General features: G+C 49.5%; 1 protein-coding gene across 3 annotated transcripts in view; it reads left to right on the forward strand.

Annotated features, from left to right (window-relative positions):
* Positions 1-20753, forward strand: part of LOC111155682 (interferon gamma receptor 2) — a 29124-nt gene extending 8371 nt beyond the window's left edge. The window contains exons 1-7 of one of the 3 annotated variants that reach the window (XM_022515974.1): positions 1113-1230; positions 1977-2114; positions 7560-7762; positions 11425-11570; positions 15573-15732; positions 16114-16271; positions 18923-20753. In XM_022515974.1, coding sequence (XP_022371682.1) covers positions 1136-1230; positions 1977-2114; positions 7560-7762; positions 11425-11570; positions 15573-15732; positions 16114-16271; positions 18923-19084 — 1062 coding nt within the window. In that variant the 5' untranslated portion in view covers positions 1113-1135 and the 3' untranslated portion in view covers positions 19085-20753. Of the gene's footprint in view, positions 1-1112; positions 1231-1976; positions 2115-7559; positions 7763-11424; positions 11571-15572; positions 15733-16113; positions 16272-18922 lie in introns of those variants that run through there. The other 2 variants (XM_022515973.1, XM_022515975.1) reach the window with 2 other exon arrangements.
* The last annotated feature ends 1611 nt before the right edge of the window (positions 20754-22364 follow it).

A 22364-nucleotide genomic window follows, 5' to 3' on the forward strand; every position in this document is an offset into this window, starting at 1 on the left:
CAGGCAGGCAGAGAGAGAGGGGGAAGCAGGCTCCCTGCTGAGCAGAGAGCCCGATGCAGGGCTCAATCCCAGGACCCTGGGATCATGACCTGAGCCAAAGGCAGACGCTTAACCCACCGAGCCACCCAGGCGCCCCTAGAACTTAAATATTTAAAAAAGGGTACCTGGGTGGCTCAGTCAGTTAAGTGTCTGATTCTTGATTTTGGCTCAGGTTGTGATCTCTGGGTTCTTGGGATCAAACCCATGTCAGGCTCTGGGCTCAAGGCAGAGTTTGCTTGGGTTTCTCCTCTCCTCCTGCCCCACCTGCTCGTGCTCTCTCCCTTGCTCTCTAAAATAAATGACTAAATCTTCAAAAAAAAATTTTTTTTAGAAAAATAAATAAATGGGTAGTCACTTGAGAGAGAGAGAAAAGGAATCAGCCCACTCTTGCCGGGGGAAGGAGTCAGAGCCAAAGAATGTGGGCTGCTTCTAGAAGCCATTTCTGCCGCAGAGCTTCCAGAAGGATCCCAGCCCTGCCAACACCCAGACGCTACCTGAGGGAGAGCAGTTTCAAACTTCTCATCTCCAGAACCATAAGCGATCGAGCTGGGTTGTTTTAAGACACTGAATCTGTGCCACCTCATCTCAGCATCCATGGGAAACTGGGGGTCTCTGACGCTGCTGAGCACCAGGCCCTAAGGAAGTCCTCCCCCCAGGGGGCGCTGTCCAGTGCTCACTGCGCTCTGGGGTCTGCGGGCCACGCACAGCAGCCACGGGGAGCGAGCTGGGCCAGCCCAGCAGAGCCTCCTTCCAGGCAACCCCAGCCTGCCTGCCTTTGGCCCTCGTGCAAATTGGCAGAAGTGCTGGTTGGCCGGTTGAATAAGGATTATTCTGGAACTGGGGCCCTCCTGAGCTCGGGGCTGTGGAGACAGCAGGCATTCCGGAGGTAAACAAGTGGCCACGGACTCTTAGTAACACGTCTCTCAGAGGAAGAGCCAGACAGACACCACTCTTGAGATGGGATGCATTTCCCAAAAACATACGGTTTGAATTTCCTGCTCCGAATTCTGGAACAGCACGTTTTTCAAAACCCTTCTTTCCACCTCCTGGGCGTTGGTCACTCATCTTCCATCTCAGAGAATGGCCCGTCAGGATCATGTTTTCTTGCAAGAGAAGAGCCTGCGGCAGTTGTGGTCCCCAGCCCAGTCCAGGTCACCCCAGGAGGGCGGCTCTAACCTTGGCCTTGGCTCCCCAGGGAAGGGAGCCCTGTTTGTAGCCGTCAGCCTTCACCGTGCCTGAGACTCAGCTGGGAAGCTTGTTGGAGATGTGGATTTCTTGGTCTGGGGGGGGGGGCTGGGGGTCTGCGCTTTAAGCAAGACCTTGGCGACTGTGATACTGGGGGTCCTTGAGGAACAATGCAACCCTTACGAAGCCCCAAGGACATGTCTCACCCTCCACGTGCCTTTGGGCTTTGCACACTTGGCTTGGGGCGTGCATGTGTGTGTGTGTGTGTGTGTGTGTGTGCATGGAGGTTTACCAGATGCTCCGTCGGTACAAATGCACGTCTGCAACTAAGGCTAGTCTGGGGCCAATGCGTGTCGCGTGGCCACCGACCCAGCGTTCACTTACAGAAAGTACTGCTATTTACCCCTCACTCCTGAAGAAGACCGTGAGCCCAGGCTGTCCAGTTCACCTGCCCAGCCACACGTGCTTATTCGGGATAGAGCATGGATTCCAGTGGACTCCGGCACCCGGGCCCCGTTCCTAAGAACTGCAACCTGCAGGCCCCAGGCCTCTCTTTCCCACCGGCTGTGTCACTGGTGCCATACTTAGTCCAAGGCCAGGGCAAGGGGACATGCATCAGGCAATAACCATTTCTGCACTTGGACAAAAACGGAGTTGTGTGTTTAAATATTGTTGTAATCTGATTTTTCTCTCTCAACCCTCCCCCCGCTTTCTCTCTCCCCTCTGCCCCCTTCTCTTTCTCCCTGCCCCTTTCAAGACTCTCTCTCCCAGCTGCCAGCTCCTCGAAACCCGAAGGTTCACCTGTACAACGCCGAGCAGGTTTTGACTTGGGAGCCGGGGTCCCTGAGCAATGACAGCAGGCCAGTGGTCTACCAGGTGCAGTACAAATAGTAAGCCGGATCCTTCTGTTGGCGTCCTTGCGGGAAGGGGTGCGGGGAGCCTCAGGGCCAGCGGCTCTGGCTTGCTTCTTGTCAGGATTGCCGGCAAATCCGCTGGAAACAGATATTCCTCTTGTACTTTTAAAATCTCCAAGGACAGAGATTTCACAACCTCCCACTCATGCGAAGGCTTAAACGGCACTGGTGTCGCAGAGACTGGGCTGCCTACCTATGGGGCTTCTTAGTTGGGGGACGACTGTCCTCTCTTTGGGTTCAGGAGAGGTTTGTAGAAGACGGCTTCCTGTCTTGAAAGGGCAGGAGGCACCTTGTAGCCTTCATCTTCCTCAAGTTTGAAATTTCTGGTTTATCGAACTTTGCAGGCCAGATTTGGCCTACTAAGGAAAGTATTCACTTAATCGCTACTAATTCTCGATCTCTAAAAGGGGTTTTCCATTTCACACGTTATTCTGGCCCCTCATTCTCTCTCTCACTGGCTTTCACACTTTCTCATCCCTTGGTGTACAACAGAAACACACAGGGGAAGAAGTAAGACAAAATCAAAGTCCTCAGTGGTTACGTGTTTACTGTGTTACAGAGGTTAAGAGAAGACGAAGTTTAAAATTATTGGCCAATTCATTTTGTATTACCAGTCACACAAAATGTAAGGAAATGGTAATGCTCTGTGCTTGGGAGAGTGTGGTTGATGGAGATCGTGCTGGGCGAGAGGGTGAGTTAGCCCAGCCCTCCTCCCGCAGCGTTAGCCACTGGACAGATCAAGTCACAGAAATACCCACGTTACTTTCCCCCTACATAGCTGATACAAGCTCCCATCAGAAAAAGATAAAGAACTGGGGTGCCCAGGTGGTTCAGTCGTTTAAGCATCAGACTCCTGGTTTCAGCTCAGGTCATGATCTCCCGGTTGTGGTATCAAGCCCCGCGTCAGGCTCTCAGAGTGGAATCTGCTTCACATTCTCTCTCCCTCTCCCCCACGTGCTGTCTCTCTCTCTCTCTCAAATAAATAAATAAGATCTTTAAAAAAAAAAAAAAAGAAGGAAGAAGAAAACCACTCATATTCATGAAGATAGATAGACATTGAAGTATACATTCGTGTCCATCAGCAGAAAAATGCCAAATTGTGTCACGTTAACTAGTCATTGAACATTCAGGAACTATTAAAAAGGATAATCTGGTAGCGGTTGCAAATGTGTAAAATCTGGACCATATCTGTGGTCAAGAACAGGGAAGGAACCTGGAAAAATTACAGGCACTTAATTTGTAAGAGGAGCGCGTTTCCAGATGACTTCGTTTTCGCCTTCGAATGTCCATTGTAACAGCATTTGCTAAATAAGAATAGATTCTAAACCAGGGTTTAGGGGTTATGTCTGAATTACATTTAGCTGTTCCTCAAGTAAGTACAAAGCAATCTACAGTAGGCGGACAGATCCACAAGGACCAGGTACATAATTTGTGAGTCTAGCACAAAATGAAAATGGTGCAAGGCCCCTTGCTCAGAATTACTGAGAATTTCAAGATGGCGGCAGCCACGCATCAAATTGAGTGACTCCTCAGAGTGGGGCTTGGGCCCCTGCACAGGTCCTGTGACCACGAAGCTTGCCCTACTCGGCACTCAGTAAACGTGGTATCGTAGAACTAAACAAGCTTTTGGTGACAGGAAGTCACAGCTCATACCCTGACTAGCATTCCTTAGCCTTGAAGGGGGGAAGTACATCTGTGGGTCAACAGAGCGCCAGGAGATAGTGGAAATATTCCTTAAAGCCTTTGACGGTTTCCTTTCCCAGACTAACATGTTTATTATACTTCGTTTCCTTTTTGGAAAGCACTCTGGAGATGGTTTTTTCAGGATAGAAGATGGTTCTAGTAAAAGAAACAAAGGATGGGTTGAATGTGAACATCCTTCTTTGGAAAAGTTGAGGGGTAACGAGAAACTGAAACCCGGGCTGGTCTTGTTTTCTTTTCCAGTCACAAATCTGATGAGAGGACGGCCTTTGCTCTTGTTTTGTTTTCAGAGACTTTTACATGTTTGGGACGGTTTAGTGACATGAAATAATCATTTTGAGTCTTGTGGGACTTAAAACTTTTCCATCTTATTTCTCTACAGCAAAGCATTACTGTAATTAGAAATGAAGGTACCTGTTTTCTGGTAGTACAGTAGCCAAAGCCAAATTACACTGAGAACTGTGGGAAATTTTCAAGTTTAAATCAGGGGTTGTAATGAGTGTGGCCTTCATGCTGGGTTAGACCCACAGTGTTTAATTTTTTTTTTCATATAGTCCCAACATTAAAAACTCTAGAGATTTCACTTTTAAAAAACTTAACCTGACCAGCCAGTCTTCTGAAACATTTTTTATTTCCTTTTTTTTCCCTGATTTTAACAACAACACTGTTCTTTACAAAAAAGCTACGACACCCAGAAAAGTAGAAAGAATAAAATTAAAACAACCTAGTGCTTTATAGCCCAAGAATAATCCCTATTCTCCTTCTGGTGTATTTCTCTCTAGACTTTTTTCCTAAATGTGTGCACTTGGTTTGAAAATGTGCCCGTGTATGCGTAAAAATGAAACAAAACTGGGGTTATGTCTTTGGGTACTGCTTCCTTTTTTTTTTTTTCAACCAAATGTAGTTAAGTGTGTGAGCTAGTGATCCTCCTAGTGATCTCTGTGTGAATATTTTTACCGCTTGTTTTATTAGAGGATGCATCACACATGATATATTCAACGCTTCCCCACTGGCGGGTGTAGATGGTCACCAGCCTGTGTTCTCATACATAAATTGTCTGATTGTTTTCGTATATTTGGAGCGGAGGAATTGCTGGGTGCAAGGGGACACTTGCCATTTTTGGAAATGATGTAACAGACTGAACAGTGAAGCCCACAGCTGCCCACGTGTGGAACAAGTGATTTACATGGTGCTTTTGGGGGCCCCCAGTCCGGGCTCAGGCACTTTTCCTAATGTCAGCTGGTTGGACCTTCATGGCCCCTCGGAGGCAAATACCATCATTTATCCCCATTTTATAGATAAGGGGACTAAGGAACTGAAAAGCGAAGTAACTGGGATTTGAACCCAGGTGATCTGGCTCCAGAGTCCGTGTGTTCAGCCGCTGTGCCGTGCTCCCTCTCCTGATGAGAGAACTCAGGGACAGAGGCAGTCCATGCTGGACACATGGTGACGGGGAGCCAGTGGGGACTCTTGGGGTGAGACTCAAACGACACACACCCCCACCCCCACCCTACACCCCAGCACCCGGGCCCCAGGAGGCCAGGTCACGCAGGGTCACGCTCTCCAGGCTGCGCTCATTGAAGGGCTGCCAACATCCCCTCATTTCTCCTGTTTGCAAAGACAAAGCGATGTGGCCTCCCAAACGCAGCTTCCTTTTCCTCTCTTCCCCCTGAAATTGCTGTCTTGTGTCAGCTGTCATTTAAATTCGGATGGTTTGTCCCTCTTCAGACCTCTTTGTGGAGAACCGTTTTTCAAAAGCAGTTCTGAGGCAGGGCCAAGTGTGGAGTTGAGGGGAGGATGGGGAACAGGAGTGGTCCATTCCCTGCTGAATGGGGAAATGACCTTTGAAATGTGGGGAGCCTTTCGCCCAAGTTCAGCAGCTGGGATCTGTGGGGAGAAGGTTAGAGTGTCTCTAAGTATCTGTGTTAAGTGTTTAAAGATCACTTACCCCTTCTGAAGCGCACCCCCAATCGAAGACCGGGGGGTGCCTCTGCTGGGGGACCCCTCTCCCCAGCAGGGTCTGGCCGCGGGGGCTTGGTGGTAAGACACAGAAGCCGCGGCCACACATCTTGAAGTGGACTTCATCTTGCCACTTCGACAGAAGAGTTTCCGGTCGGGGTCAGAGGTACACTTAGAGGCACGTGTGGTGTGTGTGAGACAGTGGCAATGATCCCCAGCCTCCTCTCTCCTCTCTTCTGTCTCTCCCCGCCTCGCTTTCTAGGCCAGAGCCGCTGTTGGGGGCATAGCGGGTCTCTACAGAGCACACTGCCTACTGCCCCCCATTGAGGTCTCTAGCAGTCACCTCCCTGGTTTTCCTCAAGTCTGTCACCTGAGAACAGAGGTCAGAGCTGTCATTTACAAGAATATGTGCCCTTGTATTTAGCAGGGTTTTCATACGGGTGACACAGACGTTAAATGTGCAGCTATGGGGTAAACAGAACTCCACACTAGCAGGAAGCATGAGCGGGGTTTGTAGGAACACTGTAGCTTTCCTAAAGATGTCAGCTGCAGGGGCTGAGCTTGGAGAATTAAAATCAGTTGCAGGACTGAAGGGGAAAAATCTGAGAAGAGATTTGCATCCAGAATACATAAAGAACTCTTACAACTCAACAATTAAAGACAACTCTGTTAAAATACAGAGGTGGGGGGTGGGGTGCCTGGGTGGCTCAGTGGGTTAAAGCCTCTGCCTTTGGCTCAGGTCATGATCTCCGATCCCAGGGTCCTGGGATCGAGCCCCGCATCGGGCTCTCTGCTCAGCGGGGAGTCTTCTTCCCCATCTCTCTCTGCCTGCCACTCTGCTGCTTGTGATCTCTGTCAAATAAATAAATAAATAAATTCTTTTAAAAAAATACAGAGAAAGGGTTTGAGTAGAAAGTTCTCCAAAGAAGATCTACAAATAGCCAATAAATACATAAAAAGATGCCAACACCAATATTCATCAGAGAAATGCAAATTTGAAATCACAGGGACATACCACAGCACAGCCACTAGGATGGCTATAATAAAAAAAGGCATAATGACAAGTATTGGTGAGGATGCGGAGAAATCAGAACCCTCATACGTTGCAGGTGGGAATGTAAAATGGTGCAGCCACTTGGGAAGGCAGTTAAAAATAAGAGTTACGGTATCACCCATCAGTTCCCCTCCTAAGTATTTCCCCCGGAAAATTGAAAAGTCATGTCCACAAAGAAACTTGCACGTGAATATTTCTTAGTGTTACCCACAACAGCCAAAAAGTGGGAACAACCAACATGACCATAAACAGGCCAATGGAGAAACAAATGTCCTGTAAGCATCACACATCACGTCTGAAAACACGCTACGTGGGAAGAGCCAATCAGAAAAGACCATGTGGTTCATGAGCCCATTTGTAGGAAGTGTCCAGAGGAGGCAAACCCTGAGAAACTGAAAGGAGATGATTAATGGTCACCTAGGGCTTAGGGCGTTAGGGCACAGAGGGGAGTGAGTGCTAATAGGTATGGGATTTCTTCGGGGGATGATAAAAATGTCCTAAAATTGGTCGTGGTGATGTTTGCACAACCCCGCGAATCTCCTGAAAGTCATTGGTTGTGCACTTTCACTGGGGTGGATTCTTTGGTCTGCAACTTGGATCTCAGGAAAGCTTCTTAAAAAAAAAAAAAAAAAAATCTGCTCTGGGGAAATTGTTGGATGTGGCAGAAGAGTGAAATCCACGAAGTGAAAGCCTTTTTTCCTTTGCAGCTTCTCTGGCAGTAGGTGGTACGATGCCAACGACTTAGGTGTGAACTGTATGAACCTCACCAAGCCGGAGTGTAACTTCACCCCAAGCAGCCTCTCAAAGGGTTTCCCACCACATTTCAACATCTCTTTACGCGTCCGAGCTAAGCTGGAGGACCTGGCTTCCCCCTGGCTGACAGTGCCTTGGTTCCTGTCCTGTTGGAATGGTAAGAGAACTTGGCTCTAAAACTTCCTTTATCATTCAGGCTTTCTTCACTTTCCTCCTCGCTGAGCCGTGCGGACTCCACGCTCCCCTGTCCTGTGTCTCGCCCCACACAGCTGGTGAACAGGTGGGTATAGTGGTCGAACCCACATACTGAGCATGGAGGCTCGCGCTAGAGGAGTGTGAGTTGCTAAGACCAGGGCCTGGGAAGCCACAGCCTGTCGGCCACATCCGGCCCGCCAACCTGTTGTTGTAAATAAAGTTTTATTAGAACACAGTTTCACCGTCTGTTAATAATGTATGGTCTGTGGATGCTTTCAAGCTACAGCAGTTCAAGCTTTCAAGCTACAGTTGCAACAGAGATTGCTTGGCCCGCGAAGCCCAATTGACTAGGGCGCTTTACCAAAAAAAGCTCTTTGGCCTCTGGGCTGGATGGGACATATTGGCTTCACTGGTCACCCTCCTCTCTTCTGGCACAACTTCCTTTATGTTTAAGAAAGACTTTCATTCGGCCTCGAACAGTGCCTGGCTCGTGGTGGATATGCCGTGGAGCTTGGTTGAATGAGCAGATGTGCTCCCAGAAATCGGAAGGGGGCGTAAGAACGGACAGATTCTAGTTTGTACTTCACTCCTTCTGTGATTCATTTCCCACAGGGTCAGCTGTGTCCCAGAGCCCCAGTGCTCATGGTTTAGGCAAACTAAGCAGAGGGAGAAGACAGCTGAGGGAGTGTGGTCACGGTCTAGCTATTTTACGGGCTAGTAAGCAATTACTGTGCGTTTATCTTAGGTCCTATAATGGTACTTTATGTTTTTAAGGGCGGGGCGGGAGGTCCTAGGCTTTAGAGACACATACTGGAGTAGTTACACATGAAATGATGTGGTGTTTGGGATTTTTCAAAATAATCCAGAGAGTGGGAGGGCAGAGGGCAAAGGGGGATGAGAGGAACAAAGTTGACCATGACCTCAAGGTGGGTGGAAGTTGGGTGATGAGGACATGAGTTGTTATCATGACCTTCCCTCTCTTTCCTACATGTCTGAGAGTGTCTGCCTTGGGAAGCTAGGAAGAGCAACCCACAGCTTGTGCCAGATGGTGTGGGGACTGGAAGAGAAGGCAGCGCAGTCCCCGCGGGCCAGGCAGTTACCGTGGACAAGTCGTCTGTCCTTGCGTAGAGAACCAGCACATATCTGAGCTACGAAATGTCACCTAGCTGGGAATTAGTTAAGAGAAAAAGAAAAAGTAATGGTGGGCCCTGGCCCTGGTGCCGGAGAAGAGGAACAGGGTTGGAAGCAGGGCCTGTTGCCAAAGTCGCTGGTCCAGTGCCAGCCATCAGCGGCTCCCCGTCCTCCCAGCCTGAGCTGGGCAGCAGTGTTCCCAGGTGGTTCCCGGCTGGGCAGTCATCCCCTGCCCTCACTTGCAAAGTCGGAGGCAGACGTGTCCTCAGAGCCCATCGCTGGGTCCAGGCCTTGTGCACTTGGGGGGCACAACCAACGCGAGGATGAGCGTGTGTGCAGGGAGGAGGAGATGGCTAGCGGCGGCAGCTGGTGGGGGTCACATCGGCCTCGTTTCACATCCCCCCTCTGCCCCTTACTGGCTAGGACTCTGGGCAACTTCGATGACCTCCTGGCTTCTGTTTTTCCCTGTGGGAACGAGATGACCTTCTGTGGAGGGTACGCAGAGCTGGTGGACACGTGAAAATCCACGTTGCCTGGTTTACAATGAGAGCTGGTCCGTGGAAGCTGCCGTCAGCAGTCACCCGCGGATAATCGAGACTCCCCCGCGGATAATCGAGACTCCCTTCTGTGTGTTGAGAGAGGGCGGATCATCTCCCCCTCAAAAGACAGGCTCAGTTCCCCTCAAAAAGTGCTTCGTTGATGGAAGAGGGCTAAGAGCGGCTGGCATTTATTCACACTCTACATCAGATCCAGGAAACCCGTATCATTACCTCTTGGCACCTGTCACTTGGTACCAGAGCCCAGATCCAGAATTCTCGAAGGGCAGCTCTCTCCACCCTGACCTTCCAGGGGACGAAATGACCACTCAGGCTGGCACCCTGGCTTCCAGGCCCACCCCTGCGTGGAAGTCACAGAAAAGTGTAGAGAACATGTCCTACGGAGGAGAAAGGCCTGAGGATAACGTGGCTTGAGCCGGTGGCGGGCGGTGGGACGGTAGAGGGGACCAGGCCGGCCAGGTCTCTGTCTAGAGCTAGTCCCTCCCCCACAGCCCATGACGCCAGACGGTATGGCTGCAAACCCTGCAGGGACCAGCCCCTTGCCCAACAGCCCTTGCCCAACAGGTGCCAGGGCCTTGCCCAGCCGGGAGAGCCCAGGTGGGAGCGTGGAAAGCACGACCGGTCTCAAACACACAACTGGTCTCAAACACACGACTGGCCACAGTGATCCGATCGGCTGCACGTGTGGTCGGCGCATGGATGGGCCTCTCGGAACTCGTGGGGCCCGAGCTACACACTCTGTCTGAGTGATTGTTTCGTACAAGAGGGAACCTTTCCTTCAACATGCTTCAGGGTCCCGGGAACTCTGTGAAAAGCTTTGAGAAACAGACTTCCAATGGCAACATCTCTCCAGTACTATATTTAAACACGGTCTGTTTATAAATACCACTTTTGTTCATTTGTAAGGAAGTACGAATGTGTATTAAACATAGATCTGCAAAGGAGCCAAGTGGTAGGTAAGGGGAGCAAGATCCTGTCCCCCTCTCCTCCTCTGCCTGAAAATCTGATCTGTGGTTAACCTTCCGGCTGTTTCTCTGGAAACCCGGTCACAGTGGCTGTTCACCATGTTCCTAAGCAGCATCGCTTGTGGCAAAATGACCCCTGACTGATAAGCTGCACCTCCCTGGGGCCCCTCCAGTGCCTTCGAGGGACCCGTGTCTTCGGCTGAGTGCAGCAATTCTTGTAACTGCGTGGCCCTCACGGGGACTCTGGAAACTTCCTGCGGTGCTGTTGTAAGAGATATTGGCTCTTGGGGCTTTTCAGCCTGGGAGGCTCCTGTACCGGCCTCTTGTGGGTCTCAGTCTGCAGGGAAGCTGTGTGCTGGGGTGGAGACTGGGCGGGGGTGGGGGTGAGGTGAAGAGACTGGCTCTGGGCCAACACGTGGACAGCTGCAGGGGCCCTCCTGCCACCGACCAGAAGCCCTGGTGCCACACTGTGGCCTTCCTGCCCCGTGGCCTGCCACGTGAAGCCCAGTCTCTGGGAGTCCGCCGTGCCAGAATGAGATCTCACTGGATTTAAAAATGTGTGTGTGGGTGGGTGTGGGTGTGTGTACACGCTGTATACGTATATAATCATGTGTGAGAGGAGAAAATAAACCAAAACGAAATCACAGAGGGAGACAAACCATAAGAGCCTCTTAATCATAGGAAATAAACTGAGGGTTGCTGGGGCCAGGCGGGAGGGTGGGAGATGGGGTAACTGGAGGGTGGGCGTGAAGGAGGGCACGTGACGTAATGAGCACCCGGTGTTGTAGGCACCAATGCATCGCTGACCTCCACCTCTGAAACTAGCCATGCACTATATGTTAATTAACTGGGTTCAAATTTAAAAATAAAAATAAGATTATATGTTGTATTATATATAAAATGTATGCATGTGTGTATATACATATATATGTGTGTATATATATTGTGTTTGTGTCGTTACTCTGTTTCAGTTACCGTTGGGCCTCCTGAGAACATCTGGGTGACACCGGGAGAAGCCTCCCTGATCATCAGGTTCTCCTCTCCCTTCGACATCCCTCCCGACCGGGGCTATTTCCAGTACTATGTCCATTACTGGGAAAAGGCAGGAATCCAAAAGGCAAGAGCATTTTTCTCCTTTTCTACATTTTTTCTACTTTGTTTTGATTTTCTTTCCTTTGGACTTTCTGATACAGCAAAAAAAAAAAATCAACTTGAAACTAGACAAGGAGGACAGAGCGTCCCGGTGTTGCCTTAGGGTCTGAGCCCTGAACCGGGTTTAATCCTTCCACTCAAGACCGGAGCTTCTGCTCCCTATGCCGAGCCTTCCCTTCTACCAGGTGGCTCCAAAGGCCCCTCTCTGCCTGACAGCATGCTAGTCCCGTTGTTTGGGGTGCGCACAGAGCCCCTGGGGCACTCTAAAGTGTGGGAAGGTTCTAGAAAGCCTGTTTCTACAACATGGAATCCACCCCTGCAGTCTGCAGGGTTTATGTAAATTGCTGTGGTTTGTCTGATTTGCAAAGAGAGCGCATATGAACAGACGAAAAGTCTGCTGGGAGGAGAGAGCGCCCGCCTTCTAGGGAAGAGGACAGGGTGTGGGAAGGTTCGGGATGTCTGGGGATCTGCAAGCGCCGGGGTCGTCAGGAATGCAGGAGGGGCTGTGGCGGGCCTCGAGGCTGGCAGAGGCGGCATCAGACCAGCAGGGCCTGGTCAGCCCTAGTAATATGAGGGACGGTGCTGGACTTCGGTCGTCCGCGTGCCTGATTGTCCAAGCTGCGTGTCAAGAGGTTTCATTATCTATGTGAGCTTCCGGGTTTCCTACACTGAACAGTATTATAATTGTTTTGGTTTTTTGTTTGTCAGTTTTATTGTGATATAACTGACATTCATCTCTGCACAAGTTTAAGGGGTACGGCGTAATGGTTTGGACTTATGTGTATTATGAAATGATTATAGTTTTTTGTAATGGTAAAAGCTTATGTTAATCGAGAGCTTTCTTAGCGTGGGGCTCTGGACCAGGCATTTTAGATACACATTTAGTCTTTGTCCGGAGCCGTGTCCCAGAGAAGGAAACCAGCTGGTTGAGTAAGTTGCCCAGGGTCAGCAGCTGACAGATAGCCCGTCAGCGCAGGGACATCTGAGCCCAGGGTCCATGCTCTGCACTTTGCCTTTTGTTTTCTTAAGATTTTATTTATTTATTTGGCAGAGAGAAAGAGCACAAGCAGAGGAGAGGGAGAGGCGGGCTCCCTGCTCAGCAGGGAGCCCGATTCGGGGCTCGATCCCAGGACCCCGAGATTGTGACCTGAGCCAAAGGCAGACGTCTAACCAGCTGAGCCCCCCCAGGACGGATCTTCCCCCCCATAGTTCACACTTGTCCTTCCTCCCCATTTCTTCATGGTGAATCTTAAAACACTGAGGAAGGCAAAACTCCCTGAAGAGTAGACTCTTACATATGAGGAAGAAGGAACTAACCATTTCCCTGCCTCAAGAGGTCAAGGTCTGCTCAAGTGGGATGGAGAAGGCCTGGAAGATTCCAGAAGGGATTCCCCTTTCCCGCTTCCTACCAGAGCAGCTACACCTTGGACTTGTGGATCAAAGACTCTAGGGCTCAAATGAGTGTGAGAGCCACCAAAATATCCACATCCCAGCTGTGAGTCTGTGTCCCCAAAACCAGCCTCTGGATTTGTGGGAAGGACCCACGGGACTTGGCATATGGTTGTATTCATGGCTATGATTCATTACAGAAGAAGGACACAAAACAAAATCAGCAAAGGGAAGAGGAACATGAGCCAAACTCCAGAGGCAGGCAGGCCCACGCTTCCAAGAACCTTCTCCGGAATGACTCAGACAGGACACACTTAATTCCTCCAACAACAAACCGTGACAACGTGTGAAATGTTGTCTACCAGGGAAACTTATCAGAGATGCAGTGCCCAGGGCTTTTACTGGAAATGCAGGCCCTTTCTCCTTAGCACAGATCAAAATTCCAGACTCCTAGAAGGAGAGCAGGTGTTCAGCATAGAAAACATTGTGTTCACCATTAGCCTCCTTACTTAGGCAATGGCAGGGGCATTTCTGGATTCCAAGTTTCCAGGTGCCAGCTTTGGTTAGCCTGGCAAACAGGCCCTCCAAGGACAGCGGTCTCAGGTCTCTGCAGTCTTTGATTCTGAATTTTAGAAATGCCAACTGGCCACTGAAATAAACCCCAGAGGAAGTTTATACTTAAAATGGCTTCGTAAAAAAATACTAATAATAATAAAATAAAATAAAATGGCTTCGTGGGTGGGGCGCCTGGGTGGCGCAGTTGCTTAGGTGCCAGGCTCTTAGTTTGGGCTCAGGTCACGATCTCCGGGTTGTGAGATTGAGCCCTAGTAGGGTTCCACGCTTAGTGGGGAATCTGCTTGTGATTCTCTCCATCTGCCTCTGCCCCTCCCCCTCCACACTTGCGTGCTCTCTTTCTCAAATAAATAAATAAATCTTTTTAAAAATTGCTTTATGGGGGCATCACCAGCAAAAATTTTTCTCCTCTGCCCTGGCAGTCCCTCAGCATTAAACAGAAGGAAGAAAAATCATCCATGGTCCTACGATTCCTAAGTAAGGCGACTATTTTATATTTTTAAAAATAAGATGCTCTCTACATACTCTTGAGTAATCTGCCGGTTTTCAGCCAACACTATAGCAGCTTCATCTCCGTGTCGCTGAGCATATGTTACACCACCGTTTCAAACGGCTGTGGCGTTTTTCTGCTACATCTCAAAATAGGAAAGCAGGGGCGCCTGAGTGGCTCAGTGGGTTAAAGCCTCTGCCTTCGGCTCGGGTCATGGTCCCGGGGTCCTGGGATCGAGCCCCCACATCGGGCTCTATGCTCAGCGAGGAGCCTGCTTCCTCCTCTCTCTCTGCCTGCCTCTCTGCCTACTTGTGATCTCTGTCTGTCAAATAAATAAATAAAATCTTTAAAAAAAAAAATAGGAAAGCAATCCCCTTATAAGAAATCCTATATGGCAGTAATATATCTTTCCCTCTTTTCCCTGTGGGACAATGGAGACTTTGTCCAGGAGAGCAAGAAGCCATTGACTAGAGGGATCCAGAGGGAGGGAGGCAGCAGCAGGGATAGGCTGAGGGGAGGAGACAGAATCCTCCAGAATCTGGGATCCAGCTGTGTCCCGATTATATAACTCGCCAAGATCATGTGGACCAAAACTCTGTAAGAGGCATCAGCACATTTCAGTTAAAACTAAAACCAGACTCGGAATGAAAAGAACGTTATTTCCCACCATGATTTCTTTTTTTCCTCTGTCCGTTGGCTAGCTTGAAGAATCTAGAATACACTAACCGTGAAGTAAGAAATAGTGATTTTATTTATAAGAAATAGTAGATGCGCTGGGCATTGAGGCAATTTTATTATTTTTTTAAGATTTTATTTATGTATTTTAGAGAGAAAGAGAGAGAGAGAGTGCAGGAGGGAAGGAGAGGGACGAGCGGACCCCCCCCGAGCATGACTCGGGGCTCAAACTCACCACCCTGAGCTTATGACCTGAGTTGAAACCAAGAGCCGGACGCTTAATTGACTGAGCCACCCAGGCGCCCCATTTGAGGAGAAAATTTCATCCCAGACATGGGGGGCCTGCTAAATTCCAGGGGCGGACCCTCCGTGGCTGCGGCAGGCCCCTGAGGCCTCACAGCCAGAAAGACAGCTCTGAAGCCCTCAGCGTCTTTCTCCACACGGTTCACCACTTTCACACATAAAATATGTCCACTGCAAACCGGTGACTCTTTCAAAACAGAATCTCTTGGGATGCCTGGGTGGCTCATTTGGTTGAACGGCTGCCTTCAGCTCAGGTCATGATCCCAGCATCCTGGGATCGAGTCCCACATCGGGCTCCTTGCTCGGCAGGGAGCCTGCTTCTCCCTCTGCCTCTGCCTGCCTCTCTGCCTACTTGTGATCTCTGTCTGTCAAACAAATAAATAAAATCTTTAAAAAAAAAAAAAACAAAAAACAGAATCTCTTTCTTTGGTGACGGTGTTCCCTGGGGATTTGAGGAAACACTGGCAAAGCTACAAGTGGCTCGACCACATCTCTCTGGGTCATTTTCATATGTTCCTGTTGGCGTTTTTTACGTAGGTTAAAGGTCCTTTCAAGAGCAACTCCATCGTGTTGGATGGGTTGAGACCCTTAAGAGAATACTGTTTACAAGTGAAGGCGCATCTCTTTCGCACATCCTGCAACACCTCTAGACCCGGCCGCTTAAGCAACATAACTTGCTACGAAACAATGATGGATGGTAACACCTGCCTTCCTTACGTCCTTTCTGAGCTGGGACCAGAATCCCTGAGTAGTGTAGCCCGGGCTGGCTTACAAGGTGGAGGGCGGTGGCAGTGGGGAGACCCAGAGAGAAGGGGCGAGAAGCCAGCGCCCAAGTCGGTCTAACCAGCTCGTGCTGAGATCTGCGGTGACACCACCAGACGGCTAACACCGCTCAGTTTTAGGGTTGCTTTTACTAGTTATGCACTTGAGCGCGCAAGGCTGGGCAGGGGAGGGACAGTGTGTGTCCATCTCAGGAGGACGTGGACACTATCGAAGCAGTTGGCAGTGAAGGCTGACCCGGTGTTCGTATCGTGTGCGGGATGGGCCTCTTGTTCACTCTTGTGTCGTCTTTTTTAAGCCACTACCAAGCTTCAACAAGTCATCCTCATCGCCGTGGGAGTCTTTCTGTTGCTGGCGGTGCTGGCGGGGGGCTGTTTCTTCCTGGTGCTGAGATACAAAGGCCTGGTAAAATACTGGTTTCACTCTCCGCCAAGCATCCCGTCACAAATCGAAGAGGTACGTGTGCACACATCCAGGGGGTGACATGTCAGCCCTCTGCGGCCCCGTGGTAACGCCTAGGAGTCCGGCAGTGGACAAAGCCACGGACACAGAGTGTGGAGTTATAAGTGGTTCAGGGCAGGGGTCAGTCAGCTGACATCCGACTCCTGATCTCGGCTCAGGTCTTGATCTCAGGGCTGTGAGTTCGAGCCCCGCGTTGGGCTCCGCGCTGAGTGTGGAGCCTACTTGGAGGGAAAAAAAAGTGGTACAGGGTTATTTGTACACCCGTGTTCATAGCAGCAATATGCACAACCCCTAAATGCTGGAAGCAACCTAAGTTTCTGTCAGTGGATGAACGGATAAACAAAGTGTGGTCTGGCCACACAATGGAATGTTATTCAGCCATTAAGGGGAAGGGGGATTCTGACTCACGCAACAACACAGGTGAACCCTGAAGATACGATGCTAGGTGAAAAGGCCAGTCACAAAACGACAACTTCTGTGTGATTCCACTTCCGTGACGTACTCAGAAGAGTCAGGCTCACAGAGACTGAGAGTAGAGTGGTGGGCGCTGGGGTATGGGTGGGGAGGGGGACATGGGGCGTTAGCGTTTAATGGGGACAGAGTTCTAGTTTTGCAAAATTAAAACAGTTCCAGAGATGGTGGTGGGGCTTGTCCAACCGTGTGAATGTATTTTATACCGCTTAAAAATGATAATTCTGAATTCTAATAATGTCTTTTACCACAACTTAAAACAATTTTTTTAAAGATTTTATTTATTCATGAGAGAGAGGCAGAGGGAGAAGCAGGCTCCCCATTGAGCAGGGAGCCCAATGTGGGACTCGAACCCAGGGCCCTGGGATCATGACCCTCGCCGAAGGCAGACATTTAACCATCTGAGCCACCCAGGTGCCCTAAAACGAATTTTTTAATGGCACGAAGTTGGTGGAAAAGGTGGCCTGGCGAGGCCAAGAGATCGCTTGTGGAGAAAGCCGCCAGGACCCTGGCAGAGGGTGAGAAGGCGATGGAGACAGGGCTGTAGGGCGGGAGCTGTACACTCAGAAGGATTCTAGAGGAAACGCACCCAGGGCTGTGAGTACAGAGCCGTCCACACCGAGAGCTCACTGGATGTCACTAATATTCTGAAAGACCTGAGGGAGACAGGTGGACAGGGTCTCGTGGGAAGTCACTTTCCTGCTCAGCATCCCCACCACCACCACCGCCCAGGCTCTGTGAGGTGGCCCAGCCTTCTAGAAGCTGATGGAAGATTATTTAAAAGTATTTGTCTCTGGAGGTTTATTAGCAGTAAAATCAGAGTAAAGGTACTGGAAACAGACTCTTCGTCTGTTACACCTAGAAGGAATAGGTGTTAGATAAGGTCCAAGTCTATAGAGAAAAAGTAGTGCTTCTAGAAAAAGCCGGAGTCCCTTATCTTCCTTCCTCCGTCACGAGGTGTTTAAAGTACCCAGACAGAACTCAAATTACACGTGAAGTCCCCCACTAGAAAACTCCAGGCCGATTCCACTCACGTGAGGCATCTAGAATAGTCTGCCTCATAGAAGCAAGAGTAGAATGTGGTTGCCGGGGGCAGGGGAGAGGGACCCAGGGGGATGCCGTTCAGCGGCCATGAAGTTCCAGTTATGCAGGATGAGTCAGTTCTGGAGAGCTGCTGTGTATCATCGTGTCTAGAGACAGTAGTGCATTGTGCGTTTAGAAATTTTTTAAGAGGGTAGAACTCACATTAAGTGTTACCACAAAAAAAAAAAAAAAAAAGAAAAGTCAAGAAAAGAAAAACAAAAACAAAAGACCTTCCCTGGTTAATATTTTCACACAGTAACAGCCCTCAGTGGGCGTCGGCGTCTTACCTGCTCGGATCTCTCTCACGGTAAAACCACCAGCAGGTCCCTGTGAGGTGAATTTACTACTAGCTGTTTCTTTGGGTCATGGGTCTAAAACAGAGTCTTTCGGTTCACCTCCCTGGGAAAGTGTGAAAAATAGATATCAAAGGGCACTGAGGTTACACGAGAATAACGAATCAGGTTTCACTTATATTTTTGAGGTTTCAGAAGCGCTCAGGATTGGTTTATGCTCCTCTTGTCGCCCGTCAGCTCTGGGCTCGCTGTGTGTTTCGGTGTCTGTCGGCCCGTGTGGCAGCGAGACAGGAGTTTCTCGGTCACGCAGCTGTGACATGATGGCTCAGCCTGGTGCTGAGGCCTGAGGGAACGGGCAGGTGGGGCGCTCTGAGGCCCCCTCCGTCTCTCATTGCTTCTCTGCTTGGTGTGTGTCATGTGAGGTGGAAGTGACCGGTGGGTAGAGGGGCTGAGGAAGACATGGGCCAACTTTCCCTCTTTTCCCCCATGAGGGGTGAACTGGAGGTCCCTCGTCCTCCCTCACTGGAAAGTGAGAATCCTAGAGCCACTTCCGGGGAGAACAGGCCCCAAGCCCGCACCAGGGGCAGGAAGTTACAACGTGCTTTTTCCGAGGCACCGTGTGAGCTTGGTTGGCCCTGGGATTCCTGTTGAGGTGACTGTTGACGTGAGGGGCGTTCTTGTTTGAGAAGTGGCTTTGGTGGTGGTCAGAATAGGAAGGTACCAACTCAACCTCAGGTAGAAGGTCCGCCATGTTGAACTGAGAAGCTAATGATGCTGTTGATTTTCAACCTTTTCAAGTATCTGAAGGACCCAAGCCAGCCTATCCTAGAGGCCCTGGACACAGACACATCGCCAACGGATGATGCCTGGGACTCGGTGTCCATCGTTTCGTTTCCAGAGAAGGAGCAAGAAGATGTTCCCCAAAGCACTTTGACCCAAAACTCTGCTGCGGTCTGCTAGCCTGTGGGGTGAGGCTCTGAGCCGAGGAAGCTGCTGATGTCCATGTCAGCACTTTATGGAGCCCGGTCCTCCATATTCCTGTCCCCAAAAGGCCCGTCAGTGCCTGGGAAGATGTAACGGGTCTCATGGGGGTGACAAGCTTATTGATTTTTTTCCTTCAAACTAAGAGTTTTCTAACCATACACATTTTCAGAATAATTCTACAGATATGTCCCCGAAAGATTAAGATTTCTCTTAAACACTAAAAAGACATGTAATTATTTGTTAGCAAATGGGTGTCTGGCACGCCTCTGACACTTTCTCGTCAGCAGCCAGGACATGAGGTCCTCTCCTTGATGAAGCCCCTTGGGCAGATCATGTCACCCGTCCCAGCCTGTCCCAAGAAGGGACATTAAGTGGCCCTTCTTCATATCCAAACACCTGGCTTGAAATGTGATTAGTCCTGTAAATAGTTTCCCAGAGATTAAGGCTTTTTTTTTTCCAAGTTAGGAATAAAAGACTATAATTAACTTTTTAAAAGTCAGTGTGAAATTTCTGCTTTCCACTTCACTTTCTTGATTTTGGTCTTTATCTTCTGCAAAGTTTCAACCATTTAAAATTCCTCTCTCTAAATTTCTGTTTTCTTAAGTAACACCCGGTAGAGGCCTCATGGTCACTCAGCGAGAACAGTCTCCATATGTCCCCTGATTCCCTAGGAGGGTATAAAGGGCACTTTCAGAAGCTGCATGAGCACGTCACCCAGGATGACTCATGCGTTGACCAAGACAGGGGCTTGTAGGCAGTGAAGAGAATTTGCTAACGGTCAACGGTGACACCCACCAGGCATGTGCGTCTTCTGATCATGTAAGTATCGACAGGTTCTGGATTAAAAATCCATTTCTGTGACTCTTAGCATTTAGGAAGTGGACGTGTAGTTGCTTGTCCCCCCTCACCCCCCGGCACACACACACACACACATCCCAAGTGATACACTTGCTGTAAGGTCTGCTTTCCAAAGAATCCCCTCCCGGCAGCCAAACCTCACTGGGTAGGGGAGGGAGTGACTATAAGAAGAAGAAGCTTCTAGCACTCATTGATGGGGTCACTTCTCTCTCTCATTCGGCGCCTGTGCCACTGGTGAGGAATCGGCCCTGGGGTTGAGCTTCTAAGCAAACGCTGCTCCCAGAGGCCTGGCTGGGGCCGGGCTCTCCGATGTTATTGTGTCGGAGGGGAAAGCGTGCCCCTGACTCCAAACCCGCTTCACCATCCTAACTCGGTAAACACCCCGAGGAGGCCTGGGCTGGGCCTACAATCTGGGGGGAAAGGACAGGAATTAGTAGAGGGAGAGACTCCTTTTCTGTGTATCTTCCCCCAAGAAACACGTGGTTCTACTTTGTCACGTGAAGAGCTAGTCAGTGGGATTCATACTTATACTCACTTGGGATTTAGTTTCTCGTCAAGCGAAGTACCGAACCATAAAATGAGTCAGAAGCAATCTTATCAGTCAATTACAACAGAGCAAACTGCAAGCCATTCGGCAAAGCCAGCCTGCTCCCCGCATTTGTAGTTAAGAATAGTTCCTACACCTTTAAACAGTTTGGGGGGGAAAAATCAAAAGAATAGTATTCCATCACACATGAAAAGTACATGGAATTTAAATTTCAGTGTCTACAATAGCCAAACTATGGAAAGAACCTAGATGTCCATCAACAGACGAATGGATAAAGAAGATGTGGTGTATATATGCAATGGAATACTATGCAGCCATCAAAAGAAATGAAATCTTGCCATTTGCAACAACGTGGATGGAACTAGAGGGTATTATGCTTAACGAAATAAATCAATCAGAGAAAGACAATTATCATATGATCTCCCTGATATGAGGAAGTGGAGATGCAACATGGGTTTGGGGGGGTAGGAAAAGAATAAATGAAACAAGATGGGATCGGGATGGAGACAAACCATAAGAGACTCTTACTGTCACAAAACAAACTGAGGGTTGCTGGGAGGAGGGGGGTTGGGAGAGGGGGGCGTGGGGTTACGGACATGGGGGAGGGTATGTGCTATGGTGAGTGCTGTGAAGTGTGCAAACCTGGTGATTCACAGACCTGTACCCCTGGGGCTAATAATGCATTATATGTTTATTTTAAAAATTTTTAAATTAAAAAAAAATTAAATTTCCGTGTCTGTAAATAAACTTTTACTGGAGCCCGGTGATGCTCATCACGGCTGGACCACTGCCGGCTGATTTTGCCTGGCTTAGCAGAAGTGAGGAGGGCTACGCAGCCTAAAATATTTACTGTGTGGCTCTTCCCCACGAGTATTTGATCCCCCTTGATCTCCACAGTGAACTGCTCACTGGACAGGAGAAAGCAGAACCATTCCCATTACTTAAGTGCATACAAAGTCCCTGCAAGAAGCCGTCTGACGCTCCCACGGTATCCGGGAGAAGAGGGACTGAATTCTTGCCTGTATCCCACAAAGCATGTAAGGGACCCTGTCCTAGAGCGGGCTGGAGGCCGAGTTCAGGGGAGCCTGCAGGTCAGTGGAGGATAGTGGGCCCTCTGCCAAGAATAGGGAGTCCAGAGATGATGGGTTCATTGCAACCAGACCCCCTGTGGCCTGTATTTGTGTGAATTAGACATCCGACTTTCAAGACATTTTGCTTTCAAGCGCCAGGGATTTTCCGGTAAACCCCAGCGTCTGGTGTTCCTGCGCTGTGGATAGCGCCCCCCTGGGGGCCCCACAGTGCCCGGCCGTGATGAGAAGCACGTGTGTATGTAAGGAAAGGGAAGGTTTATCATTCGCTACATACAAATGTACATACAAATGTATTTCCATCCGCCGGGTCCCAGGGCCACCTGTTTTCATTCGACTCCGCATAATGCTGTTGGGAAACAAATCAGTTCGTTCTACTTGATTTATTAAGTTAATCTGTCCCCGCAGGCTACCTAAGTTAATTACAAAGGAGAAAAAGAGCAGCTAGACAGCACCTCGAGCAGTTTCAATGGCTGCTGATAGGAGTAAAGACACATAACAAATGTGGTTTCTGTCGTATTCCTGCCCAAAACGCGTAACCTAGAATCGTGAGGGAACACTCCGCAAACTTAAACTGACCGGCAGCCTACAAAACGACGCACTGGTCTGGAGTCTTCAAAAATGCTCAGTCACGAAAGACAACCTGAAGAATTGTTCAAGCTGAGGGCTCGTAAGGGGACACACGAGCAGGAGCGCTGCGTCCTCAGAGACTGGGTTCTGCAACCGGAAAACTCTCGTCTTCCTTTACCATGAAGCACATAAA

Source organism: Enhydra lutris, unplaced genomic scaffold (assembly GCF_002288905.1).
Source record: "Enhydra lutris kenyoni isolate GAN:26980312 unplaced genomic scaffold, ASM228890v2 scaffoldscaffold43, whole genome shotgun sequence".
Lineage (NCBI taxonomy): Eukaryota > Metazoa > Chordata > Mammalia > Carnivora > Mustelidae > Enhydra > Enhydra lutris.